The sequence below is a fragment of the Erythrolamprus reginae genome, chromosome 10 (genome assembly GCF_031021105.1).
Source record: "Erythrolamprus reginae isolate rEryReg1 chromosome 10, rEryReg1.hap1, whole genome shotgun sequence".
NCBI classification, from domain to species: Eukaryota; Metazoa; Chordata; class Lepidosauria; order Squamata; family Dipsadidae; genus Erythrolamprus; species Erythrolamprus reginae.
The window spans coordinates 2,026,555-2,052,241 of NC_091959.1; the positions used below are offsets into that span (position 1 = coordinate 2,026,555).

Here is a 25,687-nt window from a genome sequence, read left to right on the forward strand (position 1 = left end):
TCACAGGAAATAGTATAAGGGCAGACTAGATGGACCAGGAGGTCTTTTTCTGCCGTCAGACTTCTATGTTTCTATATATGTGTGTGTGTATGTGTGTGTGTTTGTGTGTCACATGTTTTTGCTGAATTTGAAAATTAAGGGAGACTAGGATAGATCTATTTCGGCCTTATTTTGGCCTCATCAGCTAGCCATACCCTCGCTGGGACTTGAACTTGCAACCTTGGCCTTGTAAGGCAGAGAATTAACCTCTAGGCTACAGTATCCAATCCCTTCAGCTCTGTACCAGGGAAGGGTTACATGTTATTTGTATAGAATATATAAATATATTCAATATACAGTGTTCCCTCGATTTTCGCAGGGGATGCGTTCCGAGGCCGCCCGCAAAGGTCGAATTTCCGCGAAGTAGAGATGCTGAAGTAAATACACTATTTTTGGCTATGAACAGTATCACCAGCCTTCCCTTAACACTTTAAACCTCTAAATTACAATTTCTCATTCCCTTAGCAACCATTTAGATTGTTACTCACCATGTTTATTTATTAAAGTTTATTTTAAAAAATGTTTTTTAAAGGCTGACAAAAGTTTAGCAATGACATATGACGTCATTGGGTGGGAAAAACCGTGGTATAGGGGGGAAACCCGCGAAGTATTTTTTAATTAATATTTTTGAAAAACCGTGGTATAGATGTTCCGCGAAGTTCGAACCCGCAAAAATCGAGGGAGCACTGTATATATATTCCCTGGTGCAGAGCTGAAGGGATTGGATACTGTAGCCTAGAGGTTAATTCTCTGCCTTACAAGGCCAAGGATGCAAGTTCGATTTCCGACCCTTCCTGCTTTTGCTGAGGTTTTCAAAGTTTCCCCTCTGCTAGAGAAACCTGCACGGTGGAATTCAGAGAAGAGAAAATTGAACACAGACGGGGCGTTTTCGGGGTGGGGTCTGGGTAACATTTCCAGAAGGTTTTCTTTCCTTTCTTTCTTTTAAATGCTTTTGGCCCCCAGGTTGGATTCCTCCCTAAACGACCCCTTGCAAATCAAAGGAGAGTGGGCAGGTCCCCCCTTCCTGGCATGTCTGACACCTGAACAAAACCCAGATGAAGCTTTGGTGCTGCCGGAGGAAGGAGTTCAAGGGTGGGCAGGGAGCCCTGGGGGCAGCCACCCCGAGAGCAGAAGGCGTCGCAAGGCCCCTCCGCGGCTCTGAGCCTGCGAGAAAAGAGAGAGGTGGCACAGCCGGTCCCCGAATTGCAGCCCCAGGGGAGCCCCGCAGGTCTGCTGCTAAGCGAGGCCTTCACCCCATTTTACAACCTTCCTTGCCGCAGCTGTTAAGCGAATCACTGAAGTTATTAATTGAATCTGGCTGGGCCAGTGTCTTTGCTGGCCGGAAGGTCACCAAGAGGGATCGCGTGACTCCGGGACACGGCGCCCGTCATAAATAGGAACCCCCCCGATCACGTGACCCTGGGGAATCGCCTGAGACGTGGTCACGAGTTCTCCTTTTGCTCAGCGCCCCTTGTAACTTTGGAGGGTCCCTAAAGAAACTGTTGTAAGTTGAGGACTAGCTGGCTGTTGCTAGGACTGGATAGGAATTCTCGGCTTCTGTATCACCATTCATTCATTCTCTGTCTCTCTCTCTCTCCCCTCTTCCCTCCCTCCTCCCTCCCTCTTTTCTCCCCCTCCCTTCCTCCCTTTCTTCCCCCCTCCCTCCCTCTCTCCCTCCCTCCCTCTTTTCTTCCTCTCTCCCTCCTTCCCTCTCATTCTTTTCCTCTCTCTCCCTCCCTCTCCCTCTGTCCCTCCCTCCCTTTCTTCCCACTCCCTCTCTATCTCCCTTCCTCTCTCTTTTTCTCCCTCTTCCTCTCCCTCCTTCCCTCCCTCTCACTCTTTTCCTCCCTCCCTCTCTCTCTCTCTTTCTTCCTCTCCTTCCTTTCTCCCTCTCTCCCCCTCCCTCTCTATGTCTTTCTCTCCCCCCCCCCCTCTCTCACTCCAGGTCCCTGCCAGGTCTGGAGTCCCATCTGGTTGAAATAGACGGTGACACCCTCTGCCTGTACGGTTCCGGAGCGCTGGAATCCCTCGATCGGAATTGGAGCGTCCAGACAGCGGGAAACATCGTCACCATCTCTTTCATTTTCATTGACTTCGATGAAATCATTCCCGCACTATCGAAACTCAAGATCAAGTTCCCCAATTTTATGGCAAGTTGGCATCTCTCCCTTTTGGAGGGAGGGAAGGAGGGAGGGAGGGAAGGAAGGAAGGAAGGGAAGGAGGGAGGGAAGGAAGGAAGGAGGAAAGAAGGAAAGGAAGGAAGGAGGGAAGGAAGGAAGGGAAGGAGGGAGGAAGGAAGGAAGGGAGGAAAGAAGGAAGGGAAGGAAGGGAAGGGAAGGAAGGAAGGAAGGGAAGGAGGGAAGGAAGGAAGGGAAGGAGGGAGGGAGGGAAGGAACGAAGGAGGGAGGGGAGGGAGGGAAGGAAGGAAGGAAGGAAGGAGGGAGGGAAGGAAAGGAAGGAAGGAGGGAAGGAAGAAGGGAAGGAGGGAGGGAAGGAAGGAAGGAAGGAAGGAAAGAAGGAAAGGAAGGAAGGAGGGAAGGAAGGAAGGGAAGGAGGGAGGGAAGGAAGGAAGGGAGGAAAGAAGGAAGGGAAGGAAGGGAAGGGAAGGAAGGAAGGAAGGGAAGGAGGGAAGGAAGGAAGGGAAGGAGGGAGGGAGGAAGGAAGGAAGGAGGGAGGGAGGGAGGGAAGGAAGGAGGGAAGGAAGGAATAGCACTTAAGACTCATATACCGCTTCGTGCTGTAGTACTTTCACAGCCCCCTCTAAGCGGTTGACAGAATCAGCCTCTTTGCCCCCAACCATCTGGGTCCTTATTCTTGCTCACCTCGGAAGGACGGAAGGCTGAGTCCACCTTGAGCCAGTGGTCAGAGCCAGCAGTCATCTGAAGGAGCCTGCAGGGCTGCCCTCTAACCCCTGGGCCACCCCGGCCCTTAATGGCCCAACTGTCCCTCCCGTCTTCCCCCTGCTTGCCCCTTCCAGCACTTGAAGTTCAAGGAGACCAACCTCAGCATGTTGCAGCAGTTCAACGCCTTAGCCCACCTGCGCCGGCTGGAGCAGCTGACGGTGGAGACTCAGGGAAACCCCGTGGTGGCCTTCACCCTCTGGAAGTTTTACGCCCTGTTCCGGCTGAGCCACTTTAACCTGCAGAAGATCAACGGAGCAGAGGTGAGTCCGTCCCCCAACCCCGTTGGCCTTTCAAGACCACGTTCTTCTGCTTCTCTGGCTGCAGGGAGATTTCAGGGGGAGGCTGACTGCCAGAATAAACCGTGGCTAAGGCTACTAACTCTGATTCACTGTAAGCCAGGCAATATGAGTAGTAGATGCTGGGAACAAACTTCCAGCAGACATGGTTGATAAATCCATAGTCACTGAATGTAAACCTGCCTGGGATAAGCATAGATCCATCCTAGATGGACCAAGAGGTCTTTATTTATTTATTTATTATTTATTTATGTATTGGATTTGTATGCCGCCCCTCTCCACAGACTCGGGACGGCTAACAACAATGATAAAAAACAACATGTAACAATCCAATTTAATAAAACAACTAAAATCCCTTATTATAAAAACCAAACATACACACAAACATACCATGCATAACTTGTAATGGCCTAGGGGAAGGAATATCCTAACTCCCCCATGCCTGGCGACAAAGGTGGGTCTTGAGTAATTTGCGAAAGACAAGGAGGGTGGGGGCCGTTCTAATCTCTGGGGGGAGTTGATTCCAGAGGGCCGGGGCCGCCACAGAGAAGGCTGCAGAGTTTCTATATTTTCATTATGTTTGGGTAAGAAAGGAAGAAGTGTCTAGTTTTACTTTTCCTTTAGGTTTTTTAATGTATTTTTTCTGTTTGAGCCATTTGCACCAACTTTCCCATATTTTGTAAAATTCGGATTTGTCTTTTTTCCTGTATTTTGGTCATTTCTGCACATCCCAGGACCTTAATTGTGAAGCTTAAAGTTGTGGGGGCTGTTTCTGTTTTCCAATTTTCTGGCTTGCAGCAATTTTAACTTTCTGAGAATTTCCCTGCCTTCTTCCCAAGGTTCAAATCGCGACCGACTCTTACGCGGGTTTTTTTACACACACTCCTTGCACTGCTGACATGGGCAAATTCTTTGCAAGGCGTGCGTGTCGGTGTTCGTCCGTGTGTGTTCATCTGTGTTTGCCAAGGAAGCCAATAAATGTGTCGAGTGAACCGAGCGAAAATTCCAACAGGAAAAAACATGAGAAAAATGGAATGGGGGGAGCAAATGAAAGTGCAATCAGGAAACGAAGGAGGGGGGGCCTTTATTTATTCATTTATTTTGTTTATTTGCTTATTTATTTAGTATGTCCTGCCTGCTGCCTGCTTGCTAGCTTTGTTTATTTATTTGGTTTATTTGCTTATTTATTTAGCACCGTCTTTCTGTCTGTTGCAACTGGGGTATTTTTTTTTTTTAAAGCCAATTCTGGACGCACAAGAAATTTTAACAAGGTTTGCAATCGATTACAAACTTGGGTTTGTATTCGATTGTTCACCAAACGTATGAAATGCATCTAGGGCTGCAATTCGCAGAGCTTTGCTTTTCAGCTCTTTCTTGGCCTGGGTCCACGGTGGAGCAGAGGGCTGAAGGGAGCCAAAACCCTAAACTCCCCTGGAGCCTCCCAGAAGGAGGGAAAAGAAGGAACTCTTATTTTTTTCACCAAGAGGGAAACCGTTCCAGTCCTCGGGAATCGCATATAAAACAACCGTGCCTTTATATTTTGAATGCTGGACGCTAAAACATTCTTCATGTTTTTCTTAGCTCCACATAAATTACTTTTTTGAGAACTCGTTGGATTGTTCTTGTGCCCCGGAGACTGTGTGTAGGGGCATATATTTATTTCCTCTCCTCTGCTTCCCTCCCTCCCTCCCTCTTTCTCTCCCTCCCTCCCTCTTTCTCTTTCTCTCTCTCTCACTCACACATACACACTGTATGAAATTGATTCTTTGTGCATCACTGGGAATGCGATGCACTTTGCAAGTTTGGAAGAGGATACACACTGCCCGCCCCCTTGAATATGCATCATGCCTCAAAATATTATTTATTTATTTATTTATTGATTGATTGATTGATTGATTGATTGATTGATTTGATTTGATTTGATTTGTATGCCGCGCCTCTCTGAAGACTCGGGGTGGCTAACAACAATGAAAAGACAATGAAAACAAATCTAATATTAAAAATAATCTAAAAAAACCCCAATTTAAAGAACCACTCATACATACACGCATACCATGTATAAGTTCTATAAGCCTAGGGGGAAGGGAATATCTCAATTCCTCCATGCCTGACGACAGAGGTGGGTTTTAAGGAGCTTGCGAAAGGCAAGGAGGGTGAGGGCAACTCTGATATCTGGGGGGAGCTGGTTCCAGAGGGCCGGGGCCGCCACAGAGAAGGCTCTTCCCCTGGGTCCCACCAAAGTTATACCTTGAAGATCTTCTAGTCCAACCTACCACTCGTGTACAAAACCCTATCGCAGTGATGGCGAACCTATGGCACGGGTGCCACAGGTGGCATTCAGAGCCATATCTGCTGGCATGCGGGCCTTTGTCCTAGCTCAGCTCCAACGTGCATGTGTGTGCGGTCAGCTGATTTTGGGTGTGCACAGAGGCTCTGGGAGGGCATTTTTGGCTTCCAGAGAGCCTCCAGGGAGTGGGGAAGGGCCTTTTTACCCTCCCCTGGATCCAGGGAAGCCTTTGGAGCCTGGGGAGGACAAAACACGAGCCTACTGGGCCCACCAGAAGTTGGGAAACAGGCCGTTTCAGGCCTCCAGAGGGCCTCCAGGGGGCAGGGGAGGCTGTTTTCGCCCTCCCCAGGCATGGAATGATGGGTGTGGGCACTCGGGAATGTGCGATAGCATGCACACATGCTCTTTCAGCACCCGAGGGAACAAAGGTTCGCCATCCCTGCCCTCTCCCATTCCAGACAAATGGCTGCCTAGTTTCTTCCCCAAGGCTTCCAGTGATGGAGCCCCCCAACTTGTGGAGACAAACCCTTCCACCCACCCATTGTTCATTCTACTGATTCATTGCTTCGGTTGTGCTGTCTTTCACGTGAGGGTTCTGCTGGGCCTCCAAAAGTCCCTCTTTGAATCTATCCATCATGTTTGGGTTGAAGCTGCTTCACTCTGGTTCCTCTCTGATGTCTCTCCTTTTTCTCTCCCCCCCCCCTCCTCTGCAGGTCACCCAGAATGACATGATAATGGCTGAAAGGCTGTTTGGGATCTTGGCCTGCCTGGCCTCTTCCAGTGTGCCCTATTGCCGCCTGGTCTCACTGCTGGGAGATTGCAGGTAAGCAAGGGAGATTAGGCAGAGGGGCAGGGAGGGAAGGGAAGAGGGAAGAAGGGAGGGTGGGAGGAAAGACAAAAGGAGAGAGGGCAAAAAGAGGAAAGGAGGGAGGATAAAAGAAGGGAGGGAGGAAAGAGGAAAGAAGGAAGGAAAGGAAAGAAAGGAAAAATAACAGGGAAAAAGAGGAAAGAAGGGAGGATAAAAGAAGAAAGGTGGGGAGGAAGGATAAAAGAAGGGAGAGAGGGAAGGAAAGAGTGAAGAAGGGAGGGAGGATAAAAGAAGGGAGGGAGGAAAGAAAAGGAGAGGGGGAAAAGGAAAGGGGGGGATAAAAGAGGAAAGGGAAGGAGAGAGGGAGGACATAAAATAAAGGAAAGAGGGAAGGGAGGGAGGATAAAAGAGAGGGAGGGAATAAAACTAACAGAAGGGAAAGAGGGAAGGAAAAAAGGAAAAAAGAAGATAGGGAGGGAGGGATGTGGAGCGGTCACTAAACGAATGACCGTACCTCGAGAGTTACCTGTACGCCCGCATACAGCCTATCTCTAGATGGCTGTTTCTCCGATTGTCCATCATGGGTGAGAGTTGCTGCCTGTCCTAAATAATGGCAGAACTCTGAAATCCTGGCACGAAAGAGAAAGGAGGCCACCCAGGCAGGGGGACAAATAAATCAGGTCCCCATCGGCCGATGAAAGTCTCTCCATCCCAGGCAGGATTTGATGGACTCGTAAATCTGGGGCCTTTCTCCCCCCCCCTCCCCTGTCCCCAGAAAGAAGCAGTTGTGTTTTCTCTTGGAGGCCAAAGGGAAGAAATTCGGGGCCGCCAGCGACAACGGCAACAACCGGCCGAAGCCCGAAGGAGAAAACGGCACCCGGTCCCTCCTGACTTACATTTCAGGGGTTCTGCAGACGGAGAAACAGGAGGTGAGAGGCCTGCAGAGAACCAGGGCTGCGGAGAAAAGGCCACTCCGGCCGGGCTCTGTCGTGGGGTTGCAATGGTTTCTCAGCCTCATAATCGGTTTCTTACTTAATTTCCTTTGCCCGAAAGGTCACTTTTGATTTCCTCTTTAGGAAATAATGCATTTTAAGGTCCAGCAGGAAAATTCAAGGTGCCTGAGCATTAGCTCATTCCTCCCTCCTTCCCTCCTTTCCTTCCTCCTTTCTTTCTTTCTTTCTTTCTCTTTCTTTTTCTTTCTCTCTCTCTCTCTCTCTCTTTCTTTCTCTCTCTCTCACTTTCTCTCTCACTCCTTTCTTCTTTCTTTCTTTCTTCCTCTCTCACTTTCTCTCTCTCTCTCACTCCTTTCTTTCTTTCTTTCTTTCTTTCTTTCTCTCTCACTTTCTCTCTCACTCCTTTCTCACTCACTTTCTCTCTCACTCCTTTCTTTATTTCTTTCTTTCTCTCTCACTTTCTCTCTCACTCCTTTCTTTCTTCTTTCTTTCTCTCTCTCTCACTTTCTCTCCCACTCCTTTCTTTCTCTCTCTCTCTCTCACTTTCTCTCTCACTCCTTTCTTTCTTTCTCTGTCTCTCTCACTTTCTCACTCCTTTCTTTCTTTCTCTCCTTCCTTTCTCCCCCTCCCTTATTTCTTTCTCTCTCCTTTCTCTCTTTCTTTCTGTCTCTCTCTCTCTCTCCTCTCTCTCTCTCTTTCTTTCTTTCTTTCTCTCTCTCTCTCTCTCTCTCTCTCTCTCTCTCTCACACACACACACACACACACACATTCTCTCCCACAATTTGCCCTCCCAGCCAGGGTTTCTTCCCCACCCGCGGCCCTCAAACCGCGCTTCTCCCGTGCAGGAGCTGAAGGAGAAGAAGTCCTTCTGCCAGGGCTACGTCCAGCAGCTGGCCAAGGAAGCCGCCGACATCCACACCAAGTGCGAGGCCCTGCAGAAACTCTGGCCCCAGGTGTTCGTCGAGCTGGTCCGGGACGCCGTCATCGAGATGCACAACCAGGACGCCCACCGGAGGCATTGCCTCCAGCGCCTGGCCGAGGAGAAACTCTGACCTTCCCCGCTCAGTATTCCGGTGGGGGGAGGGGCTTTTCTTGGCCCCCCAAAAGGCCCTGCAGGGGCGTCTATCGTTGCCATCCTCCTGAGACACTTTGCCTTGAAAAAGCCTTGTTTTCCTAGCAAAACACTCTTCCTACTTTCACATAAGTTGGCTTTTATTTTCATTTCCTCATCCTTTCTCCCACGTTAAAATATACACAAGCACCTACTCGGTACAGAGATAGGCAGACCACACATTTATTGTTATTATTATTATTATTTATTTTTGCTGAGGCCAAAGGATCCTCACTTTCTCGCACTTTCCCCCTCCCCCTTGTTGCTGGTTTTCTAACTCTTTGCATGGTCAAGCGCTCCTTGGAGACCCGGAACGGTGTCTTATTCTTCCTTTCCTGGTGCCGCGGGCTGCTGCCAGTGGCGGCGATAGCGGCAGAAACGGCGCGAGTGAAAACACTGGAGTTTGAGGACTGGCAAGTTAATAAAGTTGTTCTGTTTGACAACTTGCAAAGGAGCCGTTCTTTCCAATGGTAAATAAGCGCGGGAATAAAAATGCCGAGCTCAGATGAAATATTTAGGAGGCTAAAGTATCCGGCGGCTGGGAACTGCGTTCATTGCAAAGCACAAGAGTTGAAAAACCTGAAAGCATCAAACAAACCTCGGGGAATAAAAAGGTTTTCAACTCCTGCCAAAAAAAAACACAGGACATCAAAGTCAGGGTGGCTGTACCCCGAATTCTCCTGCCCTGTTTAGCAACTTGACTTGCTTCTGAAATCGGGTGACGATGGAGGTTAGGATGCTCGGGATATTTGGGCAGTCTTGTGCGAAAGACGGTGGTCCCTAAAGAGATGCTGGTGCAAATACTGTATTTTACTGTATAAGGCACATATTCTCCCTCCCCCCCTCCCCCTCCCCCCCAAAAAAGAGGGTAAAAATTTGGCTGTGTCTTTTGCGTTGAGTGTAGCCCTGCCCAGTCCCTCAAACATAGGTTTCACAGGCTGGAAAAAATGCCCCATCAACACCCCCCAATCTGCTTTTTTTCTTATCTTCCTCCCCAAAAACTATGGTGCGTCTTATACTCTGAAAAATACGGTATGAACCACTTTTCTCCATTGTGTCTTAGAAACATAGAAGACTGACGGCAGAAAAAGACCTCATGGTCCATCTAGTCTACCCTTATACTATTTTCTGTATTTTATCTTAGAATGGATCTATGTTTATGCCAGGCATGTTTAAATTCAGTTACTGTGGATTTACCAACCACGTCTGCTGGAAGTTTGTTCCAAGGATCTACTACTCTTTCAGTCAACTAATATTTTCTCATGCTGCTTTTGATCTTTCCCCCAACTAACTTCAGATTGTGCCCCCTTGTTCTTGTGTTCACTTTCCTATTAAAAACACTTCCCTCCTGAACCTTATTTAAGCCTTTAACATATTTAAATGTTTCGATCATTTCCCCCTTTTTCCTTCTGTCCTCCAGACTATACAGATGGAGTCCATTGAGTCTTTCCTGATACGTTTTATGCTTAAGACCTTCCACCATTCTTGTAGCCCGTCTTTGGACCTGTTCAATTTGGTCAATATCTTTTTGTAGGTGAGGTCTCCAAAACTGGACACAGTATTATTCCAAATGGGGTCTCACCAGTGTCTTCCTGGTCCTCTCCCTCCTCCTGGTTTTGTTCAAACCTGGGGGCTTCATTTTTTTCATGGCAGGGGATGTTTTTTCACCTCTGTCTTGGGGCTGAAGTTCCATTACGGAGGCTAATCCGTTGGCACGCCTTGGGCAGAGCAGAATTCTTAATGACCGGAGTCAGTAGGAGGGCGCCCAATTATAAACCCCCGACATAACCAAGTTAAGAGTTTGTGAGATGGTTTTGTCATCCCTGACAGGTTCCCTCGCAATTCGCCAAGAAATTAATGCAGGTCCTTGAACGGTAAACACAAGAGGTGTTTGCATTGGATGCTGGTAGACTCAAGGTATTTGGCAGCCCATGGGTCCTGAACAGATCCAGAATAAAGTTCAGTTCTGGAAGCCATTGGAAAAGAGGAATCCAGCTGCCTAACTTTCATCTTTTCTATCTATGCAGAAATCAGGATAGGAAAACCCCCCCGAAGTCTGCCTCCCTTTGTAGATTTCAGGTTGCGCCTCTAACACTTATAGAGAGGATAGCCCAGAACCACATCTGGTTTCCATCGCCTTCAAATATACTGCTAGACAAATGATTGTGAAGTTAATTCAAAATACAGCGGTGGAGAAAACGGGTGGTGTTTGCATTTCTTTTGCATCTGTTCTCCCCGTCCAGACGTCTTATTTGGAGTATCGCAGATCTTAACGGCATTCGCACAATAGAAACATAGAAACATAGAAGACTGACGGCAGAAAAAGACCTTATGGTCCATCTAGTCTGCCCTTATATTAGTTCCTGTATTTGATCTTAGGATGGATCTATGTTTATCCCAGGCATGCTTCAATTCAGTGACTGGATTGACCAACCACATCTGCTGGAAGTTTGTGATTGGATTGACCAACCACATCTGCTGGAAGTTTGTTCCAAGCATCTACGACTCTCAGTCAAATAATATTTCCTGGCGTTGCTTCTGATCTTTCCTCCCAACTAACCTCAGATTGTGCCTCAGATTGAATGGTGGAGAATGGAAGGATTTATATTCCTTCCAGTTATCTGGTTGTTTAGTCCTCTTTCTGAAAGTCATTCTAATAGTAGCAGAGTATGAACAGAAGAATCACAAGACAACAGGATTCTGGTGAGCCCAAGGAGAGCGCTAACGACCGGATGCCAAGGGAGATAAATCCCTTCTCCACCATTACATCAGAACGGAAGAAGCTCCTTGGATGAGGAGTGAAAGGTCTTCAAGCACAACCAGAAAGTCCAGCTTGTAAAGTCATCTTGGAGCGTTGAGTTGGGACAGCTGTTTTGTTTTGAAGGATGGTTGAGGTCCCCGGGGTGTGTGTGGTAGTTGGAGAAGGGAGCATCCTCCCTATCCACCCACCCCCAACTTCCAAAGAGCAGGGCCTTCTTCATCTTAGCAAGGAGAAATTGCATTCTTTCAACTCCACCCAAGGTTGCCGGGAAGGCCGGAAAGAGATGGGCTGGAATTTTTGGAAGAAGGAAACCTCCGCTCACTGCGAAGACAGTGGAAGAGCCTCCTGGTGCAAAACTTCCCTTTGTACATCCAGGAGAGCTTTAAACGACATGTTTTGTTTACGGAGGCTGCAAATCCTTTGCCTGTATAGCCATAGCAAATACCGTATGTTCGCTATGCATCATATTATTATTTTTCCCTGTACAGGTAGTCCTCTACTTAAGACTGGTGGCTTAATGACTGCTCAAAATTACCACTGGACTCCCCAGGGCTACTTAATGGCCTATTTTCAGAGTTATGATGGCTACACACACACATACATCACAGTCACTTGGGGGCTTGGCTCACCTTTATACTCAGGTGACCAAAGGGTTGGGGTTGAAAGATTTTAGCAACTGGTTCTCTGCCTGGTTGCTGGTTAAGAGGCAGGGTGGCGTAGTGCATCAACCGCCTAAAACAGTGATGGCGAACCTATGGCGCGGGTGTCACAAGTGGCACATGGAACCATATCTGTTGTTGCCCTAGCTCAGCTTCAGTGTTCATGTGTGTGCCAGCCAGCTGATTTTTGGCTCACACAGAGGCTCTGGGAGGGCGTTTTTGGCTTCCAGAGAGCCTCCTGGGGATCGGGGAAGGTGTTTTTACCCTCCCCAGCTCTAGGGAAGCCTTTGGAGTCTGGGAAGGGTGAAAAATGAGCCTACTGGGCCCATCAGAAGTTGGGAAACAGGCCGTTTCCGGGCTCCAAATGTTTTGGAGGGCTGTTTTAACCCTCTCCAGGCATTGAATTATGGGTGTGGGCACTTGCGCATGAGCTATAGCGCACACCCATGCTCTTTCAGCACCTGAGGGAAAAAAGGTTCGCCATCACTGACCTAGAACCTCAACCACCTGAAGATACGTGGTCTCAGAATTCTGGGAGTTGAAGTCCACAAGTCTCTTATCCCTGTTGTAGGAAACCCTTGGAATCTCATATCTCGTTTCTTCTTGGGGTACTGAACTAGGGGTCCCCTCGTCCCCCATCAATCACATTAGCTGAGGGGGATGACAGTTGTGTAGCCAAGTGTACGCGGAGGCTTTGGAAGTCAAGCAGGGCTGATTGATAGATGCCTCCCCAGAGTTGTGGTTGACAAGAGACCTTGAACTGTTGAACTTCTAGTGTGGATACGAGGGCTCCCAGCCGGGCCTGGCAACCCTCTAGCCAAGCCTTGGCCTCCTGCTTTGTGTTAACTATTGTGTGAAGCCCCTGACCACCCACTGGTTGAACGGTGGCCCAAGGGCAGGAATAAACACTGGGAGGACAAGGAAGCTGCCATGGAAAACAGCCCTTTGCCTGTGTTTCCCTCTCTGCAACGTCCTTGACCTCTTGCTAGAATTCAGTACGTGGGCGTCCTTATCACAACAGCCATCGGGTGGAATAAAAAAGGACAAGGGGATTTAGGAAGAAGGGAAGGAAGAGTGGTTCCATAGGAAAAAAGAATGAAATGTGGAACCTCTTTCTGCGCACCCCCCAAAAAAGAAATCCAGAGGGAGCTACGGGTTGAGATGCCTGTAAAACTGTTTTAAGATTGAAGCTATTTGTGTCCCTTCCTGTCTCCTCTTCCTCTCCTTTACACCCTCTTCCCCTTTCCTCTTTCTCCTCCCCTCCCCTCACTTTCCCCTTCCTCCTTTCCTCCCCTCTCCTTCCCCTTCCTTTCCCTCTCCTCTTCCTCTCCTCTTCTTTCCTCCCTCCCCTTCCCCCTTCCTCCTCCCCTCTCTTTCCTCTTCCTCCCTCCCCTCCCCTTTCCCTTCCCTTCTCCTCTTCCTCTCCTTCCCCTCTCTTCATTTCTTCTTCCCTCCCTCCGTCTCCTCCTTTCCCCAATTCCCTCCTCCCTTCATCCTTTCCCTTTTCTCCTCCTCCTTCCCCCAATTTCATTCCTCTTTCCATGTGGTCTGGCCTGAAGCTGTGTCCAAAATACTTGAGCCCTCATTAACAAGGAGACTTAGGAATTTGCCTTATGTTTCCATCCAAAGAGAGGGTCGCCCTTCAAATGGCAGGGGGGAAATAATTCCGTCTTCATTCCTTCTATCTCTAACACCCCCTCCACCTACCCCCCCAATTTGTGTGTGTGTGTGTGTGTGTGTAAGGGATAGTTGTTCCCTAAGCAAATATTCCCCCTGCCTGAAAGTTTATTTCTCTGTCCCAGCCTCGCTTCCCTTCCCTTCTTCTCCAAAGCGAAGGATATTATTCCTGAAACTTTTTTATTTTTGGCTCACTGCTCTTGGGAGAAGATGGGAAAAGCCGCGAGGAACATGGATGAGAACATGAAACATGAATGGGGAACAGGGATGGTGACAAGATGCTGGAGTTCAGCACAGCTGCCCCAATGTGGGACTTGTCAAACTGCCGACAGTCGCACATACGCTGCGTGGAGCCAGTTTAATTCCTATTGATTCCGTGCCACGTTCAGCTTAAGCTCCGGGATCCCAGCTGCCAAAAGTTGTAAATTGCATCACTTATTAAACTTAAGTGTTTGAAGCATCGCAGTTTCCCAAGACAAGACTTTCCATCTTCCTGTCCCTTTTTCCTCCTCCTTCCATTTAAGAAAAACCTTGATTTTGTTCTTCAAATTCAATTGCAGGAGGGCATCTACGGAGGCTTTCTCGAGGGTTTGGTTCATCTCAATTCCATAAAATGAAATTTCTCCACCTTGGGAACTTGAAGATAGGTGGACTTCAACTCCCAGAATTCTCCAGCAGACTGGCTGGGGAATTCTGGGAGTTGAACTCCACCGATCTTAAAATCACCAAGGTTGAGTTGCAAAGACACAGAATGAATTCTAGAATTGCAATTGCTTTGCTCTGGCCAAAATGAATTAATAAATCAATAGATTAAAAGGGGGAGGAGCTTTGTTGTAAGCTGCCCTGAGTCCCATTGGGATTGGGCGGCATAGAAGTTAAGTTAAATTAAATTTGCTATTAGTGGGAAAAATAAGAAAATTGCTTCTTGAAAGCTTCAGCAAGTGTTCCCTCTTGGGACAAAAACTTTTTGGAGTCAGCTCGCTTATTTAGAAAATCTGTGATTGCGGAATAGCACATTAAAAAGAAAGGAACCAGTATTTAATAAATAATAATAATTTTTAAAGAGATTTCCATCCATTAAAAATTATGTTTTGGTTTTATGGCTTTAACTAACTTAACTTCTGTTTATCCAATATTTAATGTTGCCCCCTCTGTCTTTACGATCTTTGTAAGCCACCCGGAGTCTCTTGACAGGTAGATGGACAGCTGTATAAATTGAATAAATATATAAACATACAAAAAGAAATATTCAGTTTTTTCCTTTAAAAGGTTCACCGCTGCCTCTCAGTGGCCTGCTATTCCCAGCCTAGTCCTTCCTTCAGCCCTCCCAGTAGAAGAAAAGCAAGCATAAATATTATCTTTAAATAAATATTATTATATTATTTAGCCATACATCTCGGTTCTGTTCCATCTGCACTCAGAAAGAAGCAGTTTTGTAGTCTTTGGTGTGGTAGCTGGCGTGTGATTTCTTAATTCTCTCTTGATGGGGAAGTACAGTATATATGGAATATATACTGCTCAAAAAAAATATAGGGAACCCTCAAAGAACACACCCTAGATCTGAATGAATGAAATATTCTCATTGAATACTTTGTTCTGTACAAAGTTGAATGTGCACAACAGCCTGTGAAATTGACTGTCAATCAGTGTTGCTTCCTAAGTGGACAGTTTGATTTCACAGAAGTTGGATTTACTTGGAGTTATATTCTGTTGTTTAAGTGTTCCCTTTGATTTTTGGAGCGGTGTACATGCACCATTTGTTTTCTTCAACAATTGTTTATTGAACACAATGAAACTTACTCACAAGAAATGATGATGTTTCTTGTTTCATGTCTATCCCCTTATGTAGAGCGCTGGTAAGACCACATTTGGAATAATACTGTGTTCAGTTCTGGAGACCTCACCTACAAAAAGAGATTGACGAAATTAAACAGGTCCAAAGATGGGCTACAAGAATGGTGGAAGGTCTTAAGCATAAAACGTATCAGGAAAGACTTCATGAACTCAATCTCTATAGTCTGGAGGACAGAAGGGAAAGGGGGGACATGATCGAAACATTTAAATATGTTAAAGGGTTAAATAAGGTTCAGGAGGGAAGTGTTTTTAATAGGAAAGTGAACACAAGAACAAGGGGCCACAATCTGAAGTTAGTTGGGGGAAAGATCAAAAGCAACGTTAGAAAATATTATACTGAAAGAGTAGTAGATCCTTGGAACAAACTTCCAGCAGACATGGTTGATAAATCCACAGTAACATAATTTAAACATGCCTGGGATAAACATATATCCATTGTAAGATAAAATACAGGAAATAGTATAAGGGCAGACTAGATGGACCATGAGGTCTTTTTCTGCCGTCAGACTTCTATGTTTCTATGGTTCCTCTACACTCTTGATTTTTCCATGTAATCTCCCTCCCCTTCTATGGCCTTCCTCCAGCGAGACACAAGGGCGTGTATGCCCTGTTGTTACCACTTCTTGTTCTGGTCACAAACCCATTTCCATCTTCTAATGACCTCACTCTCTGTGCCCAGCGACTAACCGTACTTCTGTCGACTGCAGATTCTCTATCAACTGTACACAAACGTTTGTGAATGTTCCCAACAGTTTCTTTCCCTACAGTGAGAAATTCAATGTAACATACATCCCTTACAGATGCCATTTCGAAACACGGCTGCAGCTACGCGATCTGTCTGAAAAAGTGCAAAATTTACACGCGCACTCCTGACAATTCAAATTGTGTACAGTGATCCCTTTTTTTTCGCTAGGGATGCGTTCCAAGACCACCCGTAAAAAATGAATTTCCGTGAAGTAGAGAAAAGATATTTTTTTAATGTATTTAACGAGTATTTGGACTTTTAAAACCCACCTTTTGCATGAAACAGTCATTCTATAATGTTTCCCAACTGGAACTACATGTGACATCCTACCAGTTTCTTTAATAGAATACAGTAGAACTGTAGAAGAATTTTATGAATTTTTAATGGATTTAAAATTTTCAATGGATTTAATGGATTTAATCCCCCTTTGAAAACCCGTGAAGTAGCGAGGGATTACTGTATATCTAAACTTTTGCATTCATACCATTGCTGGAGGCCGAGGGGAAAAAAATGTGCGTTGCAATATTCCATTTGGAATCACTTTTCTAAATTTAGCTTTCCTCTCCCAGGATGGGTCTACGTGGGGCCGTTTGCAGTTCCCAAGCCTGCATTTCTCTGTGTTTCATCTTGCCCAAGGAAACCAAAAGAGCGACATAAATAAGAGGCTCCAGGACCTCCACATCTGGCTGAAAGGTTCCTCCATGGCAGGAGCTGATTGATGAGCGCACGTTTCCCCCGAGGCAGGCCGGGCGAGCACAAACCCACTCCAGTGTTGAGGGTCCGTCTCCTCTTCAGGGTTCGGTTAAATCACCGTTAATCCGTGTGATAGTATCCTAAGGCGGTGAGAGGGACCTTGGAGGTCTTCTAGTCCAACCCATTGCTTAAGCAGGAGACTTTGTTGCATCCCAAACAAATGGCTTGTCCAATATTTTCTTGAAAATTATTCAGTTTATCGACAGTGATGAGCTGTACTCTAGCATTGTGGGCGTGGCTTATTGTGTGGGTGTGGCTTGCCAACCATGTGACCAGGTGGGCGTGGCTTGAGAATCATGTGACCGGGGTAGCTTAAAAGTCATGTGACTGGGTGAAAGTGGCTTACTGACCAAGATAAGTTTTCAAATAGGTGCTTGTGCTCTTTTTCAGTTGATGAAGTCACATTATTTGAATAGCCACAAAAAGGACAAATGATAGACAGCATTATTGTTTGAGGACTACAGTCACATTTTAAGGTTTTGTACTGAACCCATCCATCCATCCATCCATCCATCTGTTCTGTCGGGCTCTCTGGTAGACTCCTCCCAAAAATTCACAGGTACAAATTTCAGACACACACACATTTGAAAATTCAAAACAATGTTCTTTATAATGAAAATTCACTTAAACCAAGACCTCTTTTGGTATAGCAAAAAGCACTCGTCTCCAAACAACCTGGTAATTTGTACAAGTCCCTTATCAGTTCTGAGATACTTAGCTTGCAGCTGTGAGGCAATTCACAGTCCTTCTTTCACAAAGTGAAACACACTTTGCTCTGGTTTAGTTTCAAAGCGGGGGAAAATCAGCACAGAAAAAGTCAAAGTCAGTAAAGCAGTCACAAAACACAACGATCAGATAATCTTCCACAATGGCCAAACCCACAGGCTGCTCTTTATAGCAGCCTCACTAATGACCACAGCCCCACCCAACCACAGGTGGCCTCATTTTCTTTGATAATCTCTCAGTTGTTGCTGCCTATGCATCGCTCTCCACATGCGTGGCTGTATCATGAACTCTTGTTCCGAATCCAAGGAGGAGCTAGATAATTGATCTCCTTCTGAGCTGTCTGCCACACTATCCTCCTCCCTGTCACTCATGTCTTCTTGGTCAGAGGAGCCTTCATCAGCAGATTCCACCGGGGGGGGGGGCGCAAAACAGGCCTGCAGCATGTGGGTGTCTCCCCCACATCCACAGTCCTTGGGGCAGGAGCTGGGCCAGAGCTAACCACAACACCATCCATCCATGGTGGTTAGAGTGTGGCATTGCAAGCTAATTCTGCCCAAAGCCTGGTGTCCGATCCTTACGTGTTCAAGGTGGACTCATCCTTCCATCCTTCTGAGGTTGGTAAACTGAGGACCCAGATTGTTGGGGGCAAGTTTGCTGACTCTGTAAATCGCTTTAGAGAGGGCTGTAAAGCCCTGTGAAGTGGTATATAAGTCTTAACGGCTGTTGCAGTCAATCCAAAGTTGTGGCAACCTTCTCTAAACAAGTCCCAGTCATTCATTCTGGTGTATCTATACAACAAGGAATGTGTGAACTATCAAGCTGCTATCTGTTCTTTTCTATTTGTTCCCAAACCACCCTGGTAACTACATTCAGCAACTTGACCTTCTCCAAAGAATGGTGAAGACATCATCCAGTGTTTTTCATCACTGGTCAGTGGCTACCTTCCTCCAGCAGTTGTTTCCCTGGCCAGCTACAAAGGTCACCTCTAAGAATATTACCAGGGGGATGGGAAAGAGGAAGTTAAAATATGCCCCAATTGGCAGCACTTCTGTCAAGAATTCCGGGCTTATTTTGGTTGTGTTTCCTCTGCCAACATTAGCAAAGGGCTCTCCTGGGTACAGCAGTCATAAAGCATTTATCAAGGCCAAAACAATGGAAGCCTAATTCATACCGTTCGGTGGGTTTGCTTCAGCATTTTAGTCATACTTTCCTTTAATTAAAAATTTTTTTTTTTGCAAGCTGCTTTTCCAAAAACGAAGGCGATGGAACGGCTTGTACTCTTTCATCAATTTTTGGAACGTGTTCAGGGCATGAGAAATAACTCTCCGCTGAGGTTTTCTAAGAGTTCATGGTTGATAAGAAGATCTGAAGGTTTTCAGGACAGGGTGGAGCTCTTCAAAGTTCTTCACCCACCTGGCTTTGAAAGAGGGCTTCGTTGTCTAAGAAACTCAACGGTCCTCCGACGTTTGCACTGGCAAACTCATAAAACCCGAGACTAAGTAATGTAACAGTGGTAGAAATGAAATAGACCTTCCCCCCTCCACCATCTCCAGGAAAATGTAGATCTCCTCTCAGACAATTAAATTGCTTTTCCTGACCCAACGAGCTTCTTTGAAACCGACCTCCTGGTGGCTTTATGGAATAGAATAGAATAGAATTTTTTATTGGCCAAGTGTGATTGGACACACAAGGAATTTGTCTTGGTGCAGATGCTCTAAAAGAAAATATGCATTTGTCAAGAATCATGTGGTACAACACTTAAGGATTGTCATAGGGGTCAAATAAGCAATGAAGAAACAATCAATATTAATAAAAACCTTAGGATACAAGCAACAAGTTACAGTCATACAGTCCTAAGTGGGAGGAAATGGGTGATAGGAATGATGAGAAAAACTAGTAGAATAAAAGTGCAGATTTAGTAAAATGTTTGACAGTGTTGAGGGAATTATTTGTTTAGCAGAGTGATGGCGTTCGGGGAAAAACTGTTCTTGTGTCTCGTCATGGTGGGCAGTGCTCTGTAGCGATGTTTTGAGGGTAGGAGTTGAAACAGTTTGTGTCCAGGATGCGAGTGGTCAGTCAATATTTTCCCCGCCCTCTTTTTGACTCATGCAGTCTACAGGTCGTCAATGGAAGGCAGGTTGGCAGCCATTGTTTTTTCTGCAGTTCTGATTCTCCTCTGAAGTTTGTGTCGGTCTTGTTGGGTTGCGGAACCAAACCAGAGAGTTATAGAGATGCAGATGACAGGCTCAATGATTCCTCTGTAGAACTGGATCAGCAGCTCCTTGGGCAGTTTGAGCTTCCTGAGTTGGCGCAGAAAGAACATTCTTCGTTGTGCTTTTTTGATGATGTTTTTGATGTTAGGTGACCATTTTGGGTCTTGAGATATGATAGAACCTAGAAATTTGAAGGTCTCTACTGTTGATACTGTGTTATCCAGTATTGTGAGAGGTGGAAGGGTGGAAGGAATCATCTTACTAGGTGATTTTGGGGGTCCTAAAATAGCCAGCAGCCGTTTCTGGTTGGTTTGGATCCAAATAACAAAAGAATTGGGAAGGATTAGAACCATGGTGGTGAACTATGACATGCCTGCCACAGGTGGCACACGAAGCCATATCTGCTGGCATGCGAGCCATTGCCGTAGCTCAGCTCCAGCGTGCCTGTGTGTGCACACCAGCTGATTTTTGGCTCATGCGGAGGCTCTGAGAGGGCAATTTCGACCAAGAAGGCCTCTGGAGCCTGAAAAGGATGAAAAATGGGCCTCCCGAGCCCACTGGAAGTCGTGAAATGGGGGTGGGGGTGATGCACCCATGCGCAGTTGGGTGGGACCAGAAGATTCCACTTGAAACAGTCAGGATTCAGGAATGACTGCCCTAAGCGGTGGGAATCTGGAACACAGCCCGATGAAATACACGTTGCCCTTGGAGGATCTTGCTACCACACGAATCCCAGCGACCGATAAGGTCCCACAGAGTTGGCCTTCTCCGGGTCCTGTCGACTAAACAATGTCATTTGGCGGGCCCCAGGGGAAGAGCCTTCTCTGTGGCAGCCCCAGCCCTCTGGAACCAACTCCCCCTGGAGATTGGAACTGCCCCCACCCTCCCTGTCTTTCGTAAACTACTCAAGACTCATTTATGCCACCAGGCATGGGGGAGTTAAGTTATTCCTTCCTCCTAGGCCATTACAAGTTGTGCATGGTATGTTTGTGTGTATGTTTGGTTTTATTATAAGGGTTTTTAGTTGTTTTATTAACTGGATTTCTACATACTGTTTTTATCATTGTTGTTAGCCGCCCCGAGTCTGCGGAGAGGGGCAGCATACAAATCCAATTAATAATAATAATAATAATAATAATAATAATAATAATAATAATAATAATCATCATCATCATCTTCTTATGACCTGCCATGATTCTAAGACTGTGATGATGAACCTATGGGTTGTGAGCTGCCCCGAGTCCTTGGAGTGACGTAGAAATCCAATTAATGATGATGATGATGATAATAATTAAAAAATCAATAATAGGCAATCCTAGGAGACAGCAGAGTTGAGGAGAAGCAGCTAGAGAAATTAGTGAAATACGAAAATCTAAAAATCGAGCTGCCCACGAACCCGCTCTTGACACACGAACCAAAAAAGGTTCCCCATCACTGTTCTAAGATAACACTGCCCAGAAAAAGGTGATTGAGAAAGACATTAAGCGAGCAGTGTTAGGATGGATGTTTCCGCACCGTGCGGAATGAACGTAGGGGTTTCTGGTCACAGCTTGTCACAGAACTGGGGCCTTGAGATTTTTATTTATTTGAAATACTTATACACCAGATGCTTGTAGTCTGCCTCCGGAAAGCGTACGGCAGCCTTGAATACAATGAAATGCGATTTAGCAAATTGAAAAACCATTTTCATAACAGCGGCCATAATGACTTTGACTGAACCCCCCGTGGGCTCTGAGACGCCAAGATAGGGGAAAAAATACCCCACAAATCTCCCTAAGATGTCACTGCGTTTGCTGTCTTAATGTTGAGCGGAAGGAAAATTGCATTGGAAGGCAAGTTCTCCTTCGGGAAATCTTCGCAGAGCTACCAGGAGAGCTGTGGTCATTTCAAGAAGCAATTCTTGATAGGACTTTGGCCGAGATCGGAATGAAATCCAACATAGAGAAAAGCAAAGTCTTACAACTTGGGCAAGAAAAACCAAAAGTACGCATATAATTATTATTATTAATAATAATAATAATAATTTTTTAGATTTGTATGCCGCCCCTCTCCGCAGACTCGAGGCGGCTCACAACAATAATAATAACAATGTGCAATGTAACAAATCTAATATTTAAAAGAAAGTATTTATTTATTTATTTATTTATTTATTTATTTATTTATTGTTAGAGTTGGAAGGGACCATGCAGGTCATCAAGTCCAACCCCCTGCCTAAGCAGGAACCCTATAGTATCCCAGCCAAATGCCAGTCCAATTTCCTCTTTAAAATGTCCAGAGTATTGGAGTTCACAATGTCCGCTGGTAGGTTGTTCCACTGGTTGATTGTTCTGATGGTCAGGAAGTTCTTTATTATTTATTTATTTATTTATTATTTATTAGTTGGATTTGTATGCCGCCCCTCTCCAAAAACTCGGGGCGGCTCACAACAAGTGAAAAGACAATCCAATATATAATCCAATTAATTAAAATATTATAAATTTAAGAAAAACCCCTATACTAACATACACACACACAAGCATACCATATATAAATTCAACGTGCCCAGGGGAAGATGTTTAGTTTCCCCATGCCTTCCTTATTTCCAGATTGAATCTCTCCTTGGTCAGCTTCCAGCCGTTGTTCCTCGTCCGGCTTTCCAGTGCCCTGGAGAATAAAGTGATCCCCCCCTCTCTGTGGCAACCCCTCGTATACCTGTAGACTGCTATCATGTCCGCTCTGGCCCTCCTTTTCTCTAAGCTATCCATGCCCAGTTCCCGCAGTCTCTCTTCGTAAGTCTTGGTTTCCAATCCCTTAATCATCTTGGTTGCTCTTTTTTGCACCTTCTCCAGAGTTTCAATGTCTCTTTTGAAGTGTGGTGACCAGAACTGAACACAGTACTCCAGGTGTGGTCTGACCAGGGCGTAGTAGAGTGGTATTAAGACTTCCCTGGTCTTGGAGTGTATTCCCCTGTTGATGCAGCTTAGGATTGTGTTGGCTTTTTTGGCTGCTGCTGCACATTTTTGGCTCATGTTTAGTTGATTATCCACCAAGACTCCGAGATCTTTTTCACCGTTGCTACTGCTGAGAGGGGTTTCTCCCAGGTTGTATGTGTGTCCAGGTTTTTTTTTACCTAGGTGAAGGACTTTGCTCTTGTTGATATTGAACATCATTTTGTTGGTGTGGGCCCACTGTGTTAACTAGGAGCCAGCAGTGGCACCCAAAACAGCCAATTCAATCCTAAATTTCATTCACAGAGGGATACAATCAAGATCGAGGGAGGTACTAATACCACTTTACAAAGCTTAGTAAGGCCATACGTAGAGTACTGCATCCAATTTGGGTCGTCACACTATAAAAAATATGTTCAGACTCTAGAAAGAGGGCAGAGAAGAGCAACCAAGATGGTTTAATTTTAATTTTATTATTATAGTTGGAAGGGACCTTGCAGGTCAAATCTCCAAGAAGGTTTCAAGACTCTTGCATTCTTTCTACTTACTTTGTAAAGTTTGTTTTAACCCACAGGTTATCGGGAATCTTAATAAGCCCATTCTGCGTCTCTCTGGCTGCTCGAGAGGGTTCCAAGAATTCCCTAAACACCTTCCTCAGCGTTTTAGCCTTTTGATAGACACGATGTTGTGTCTACCACCTTGTTGTGATCTTCAGTGGAGTCCGCGGGACTAGTTGAAAATGAGTAAGAGCTTCTGGGAAGGTTGCCCCAAATACCTCCGCAGTCCAGGAATGAAGATCCAGAACTGATTGAGTAAATTCTCATTAAACCGCAAGGCAGTTTTGAGGATGGGCTATTTAATGGATAGTTTATTGCTTATTAAAAAGACAGATCTATGGAAAGAGAAGGAGAGGGGATGATGTGAATGAAAATATAACACGGTAAAAAAAAATTGCAACCGTTTTTATAGTACAGTGTTCCCTCATTTTTCGCAGGAGATGGGTTCAAGACCGCCCGCGAAAGTCGAATTTCCGCGAAGTAGAGATGCAGAAGTAAATACAGTATTTTTGGCTATGAACAGTATCCCAAGCCTTCCCTTAACACTTTAAACCCCTAAATTACAATTTCCCATTCCCTTAGCAACCATTTAGTTTATTACTCACCATGTTTATTTATTAAAGTTTATTAAAAAATATATTTATTAAAGGCGGACGAAAGTTTGGTGATGACATATGACGTCATCGGGCGGGAAAAACTGTAGTATATGGAAAAAACCCACGAAGTATTTTTTAATTAATATTTTTGAAAAACCATGGTATAGACTTTTCATGAAGTTCGAACCCACGAAAATCGAGGGAACACTGTATAGCGACTGTTGCCCTCTTAATTTTTATTTGATCGAGCATCTCTTCAAGGATTCAATGTTCTGCGGCATTTCATGGAACCCAATTTTGGAAAAGTGCTGTTTCAGTTCACACATCTATGAAAAGAAATAGAACTGTATAGAAATCAGAGGTTTAAGAGCTGGGGTGGCGCAGTGGTTAGAGAGCAGCACTGTGGGCTGCTTCGGCTAACTGCTAGCTGTAGTTCACCAGTTCAAATCTCACCACCGGCTCAAGGTTGACTCCGCCTTCCATCCTTCCCTGCTCTGTAAAATGAGGACCCAGATTGTTGGGGGCAAGAGGTGGATTCTGTGAAGTGGTATATAAGTCTCAATGCCATTGCTATAAAATAAACCAACAACCTGAGAGCAACAGAGCGCTTGGAAGTCCAATTCCTAGCCAGAATTTCAAAGTAGGCAGAACTTTTAAGAAAAGGTGTTGCTTTCTTGCCAGCTTGCTGTAGCAAAATGCACCGTAAAGACTAACATTTATTAAAGCAAAACATTTTTTTAATAATAATAATTTAATAATAATAATAATTTATCAAATTTGTATGCTGACCCTCTCCGAAGACTCAGGGCGGCTCACAACAACGATAAAAACAATATTATACTGGCACAAATCTAATATTAAAAAACTAAAAACCCTATCATAATTAAAAACCAAACAGCACATACATACCAAACATAATAATAATAATGCCATTTGGGATATGGCACAGATGACAAAAAAGTTTTGGCCTATGGAAAAAAGTATTTTACGATGCCAGAGGATTTTTGTTTTCAATCAGGGAAGGCTTCTAAAACTTTCAAGGTGCAAGAAATCTAGGTTGCTCGGTATAGTTTAAGTTTATTGGATTTATATGCCACCCCTCTCCGAGGACTTGGGGCGGCTTACAACATAAGAAGCCTCCGTGGGGCCTCTCTAGGAATCTCCTGGGAGGAAACTGGGCTGGAAAAGGCGGAGAGAAGCCTCCGTGGGGCCTCTCTAGGAATCTCCTGGGAAGAAACAGGGCCGGAAAAGGCAGGGAGAAGCCTCCGTGGGGCCTCTATAGGAATCTCCTGGGAGGAAACAGGGCCGGAAAAGGCAAGGAGTAGCCTCTGTGGGGCCTCTCTAGGAATCTCCTGGGAGGAAACGGGGCCGGAAAAGGCAGGGAGAAGCCTCCTTGGTGCCTCTCTAGGAATCTCCTGGGAGGAAACAGGGCCGGAAAAGGCAGGGAGAAGCCTCCATCGGGCCTCTCTAGGAATCTCCTGGGAGGAAACAGGGCCGGAAAAGGCAGGGAGAAGCCTCCATCGGGCCTCTCTAGGAATCTCCTGGGAGGAAACAGGGCCGGAAAAGGCGGGGAGAAGCCTCCGTGGGGCCTCTCTAGGAATCTCCTGGGAGGCTCAGGTTTGTAAGGGGAAAATGGTTCTTAAGAAGAGGCAAAATAATCTTGAACACCCGATTCTTATCTAGAAAAGTTCATAAGTAGAGGCGTTCTTAGGTAGAGGGACCACCACAGTTTCTGTCGACTGTGTGGCTGTCCTGCAGAGGTGCCACCACATTTGTCCTCATGCCTGCTTGGTTCTTCTAACTGTGTTTTAATTAACCAGCC

At 45.7% G+C, this 25,687-nt stretch overlaps 2 protein-coding genes across 8 annotated transcripts in view; both read left to right on the forward strand.

Moving 5' to 3' along the window:
- The window catches only part of LRRC49 (leucine rich repeat containing 49), a 29,963-nt gene extending 21,077 nt beyond the window's left edge, over window positions 1–8,886 (forward strand). For 6 of the 7 annotated variants that reach the window (XM_070763563.1, XM_070763562.1, XM_070763559.1 and 3 more), the window contains 5 exons: window positions 1,985–2,189; window positions 3,017–3,202; window positions 6,239–6,348; window positions 7,109–7,262; window positions 8,132–8,848. In XM_070763563.1, coding sequence (XP_070619664.1) covers window positions 1,985–2,189; window positions 3,017–3,202; window positions 6,239–6,348; window positions 7,109–7,262; window positions 8,132–8,338 — 862 coding nt within the window. In that variant the 3' untranslated portion in view covers window positions 8,339–8,848. Of the gene's footprint in view, window positions 1–1,984; window positions 2,190–3,016; window positions 3,203–6,238; window positions 6,349–7,108; window positions 7,263–8,131 lie in introns of all 7 variants that reach the window. The other variant, XM_070763561.1, reaches the window with a different exon arrangement.
- Window positions 1–25,687, forward strand: part of MTMR10 (myotubularin related protein 10) — a 780,230-nt gene that overhangs the window by 512,794 nt on the left and 241,749 nt on the right. The gene's annotated exons all lie outside the window — the stretch shown is intronic.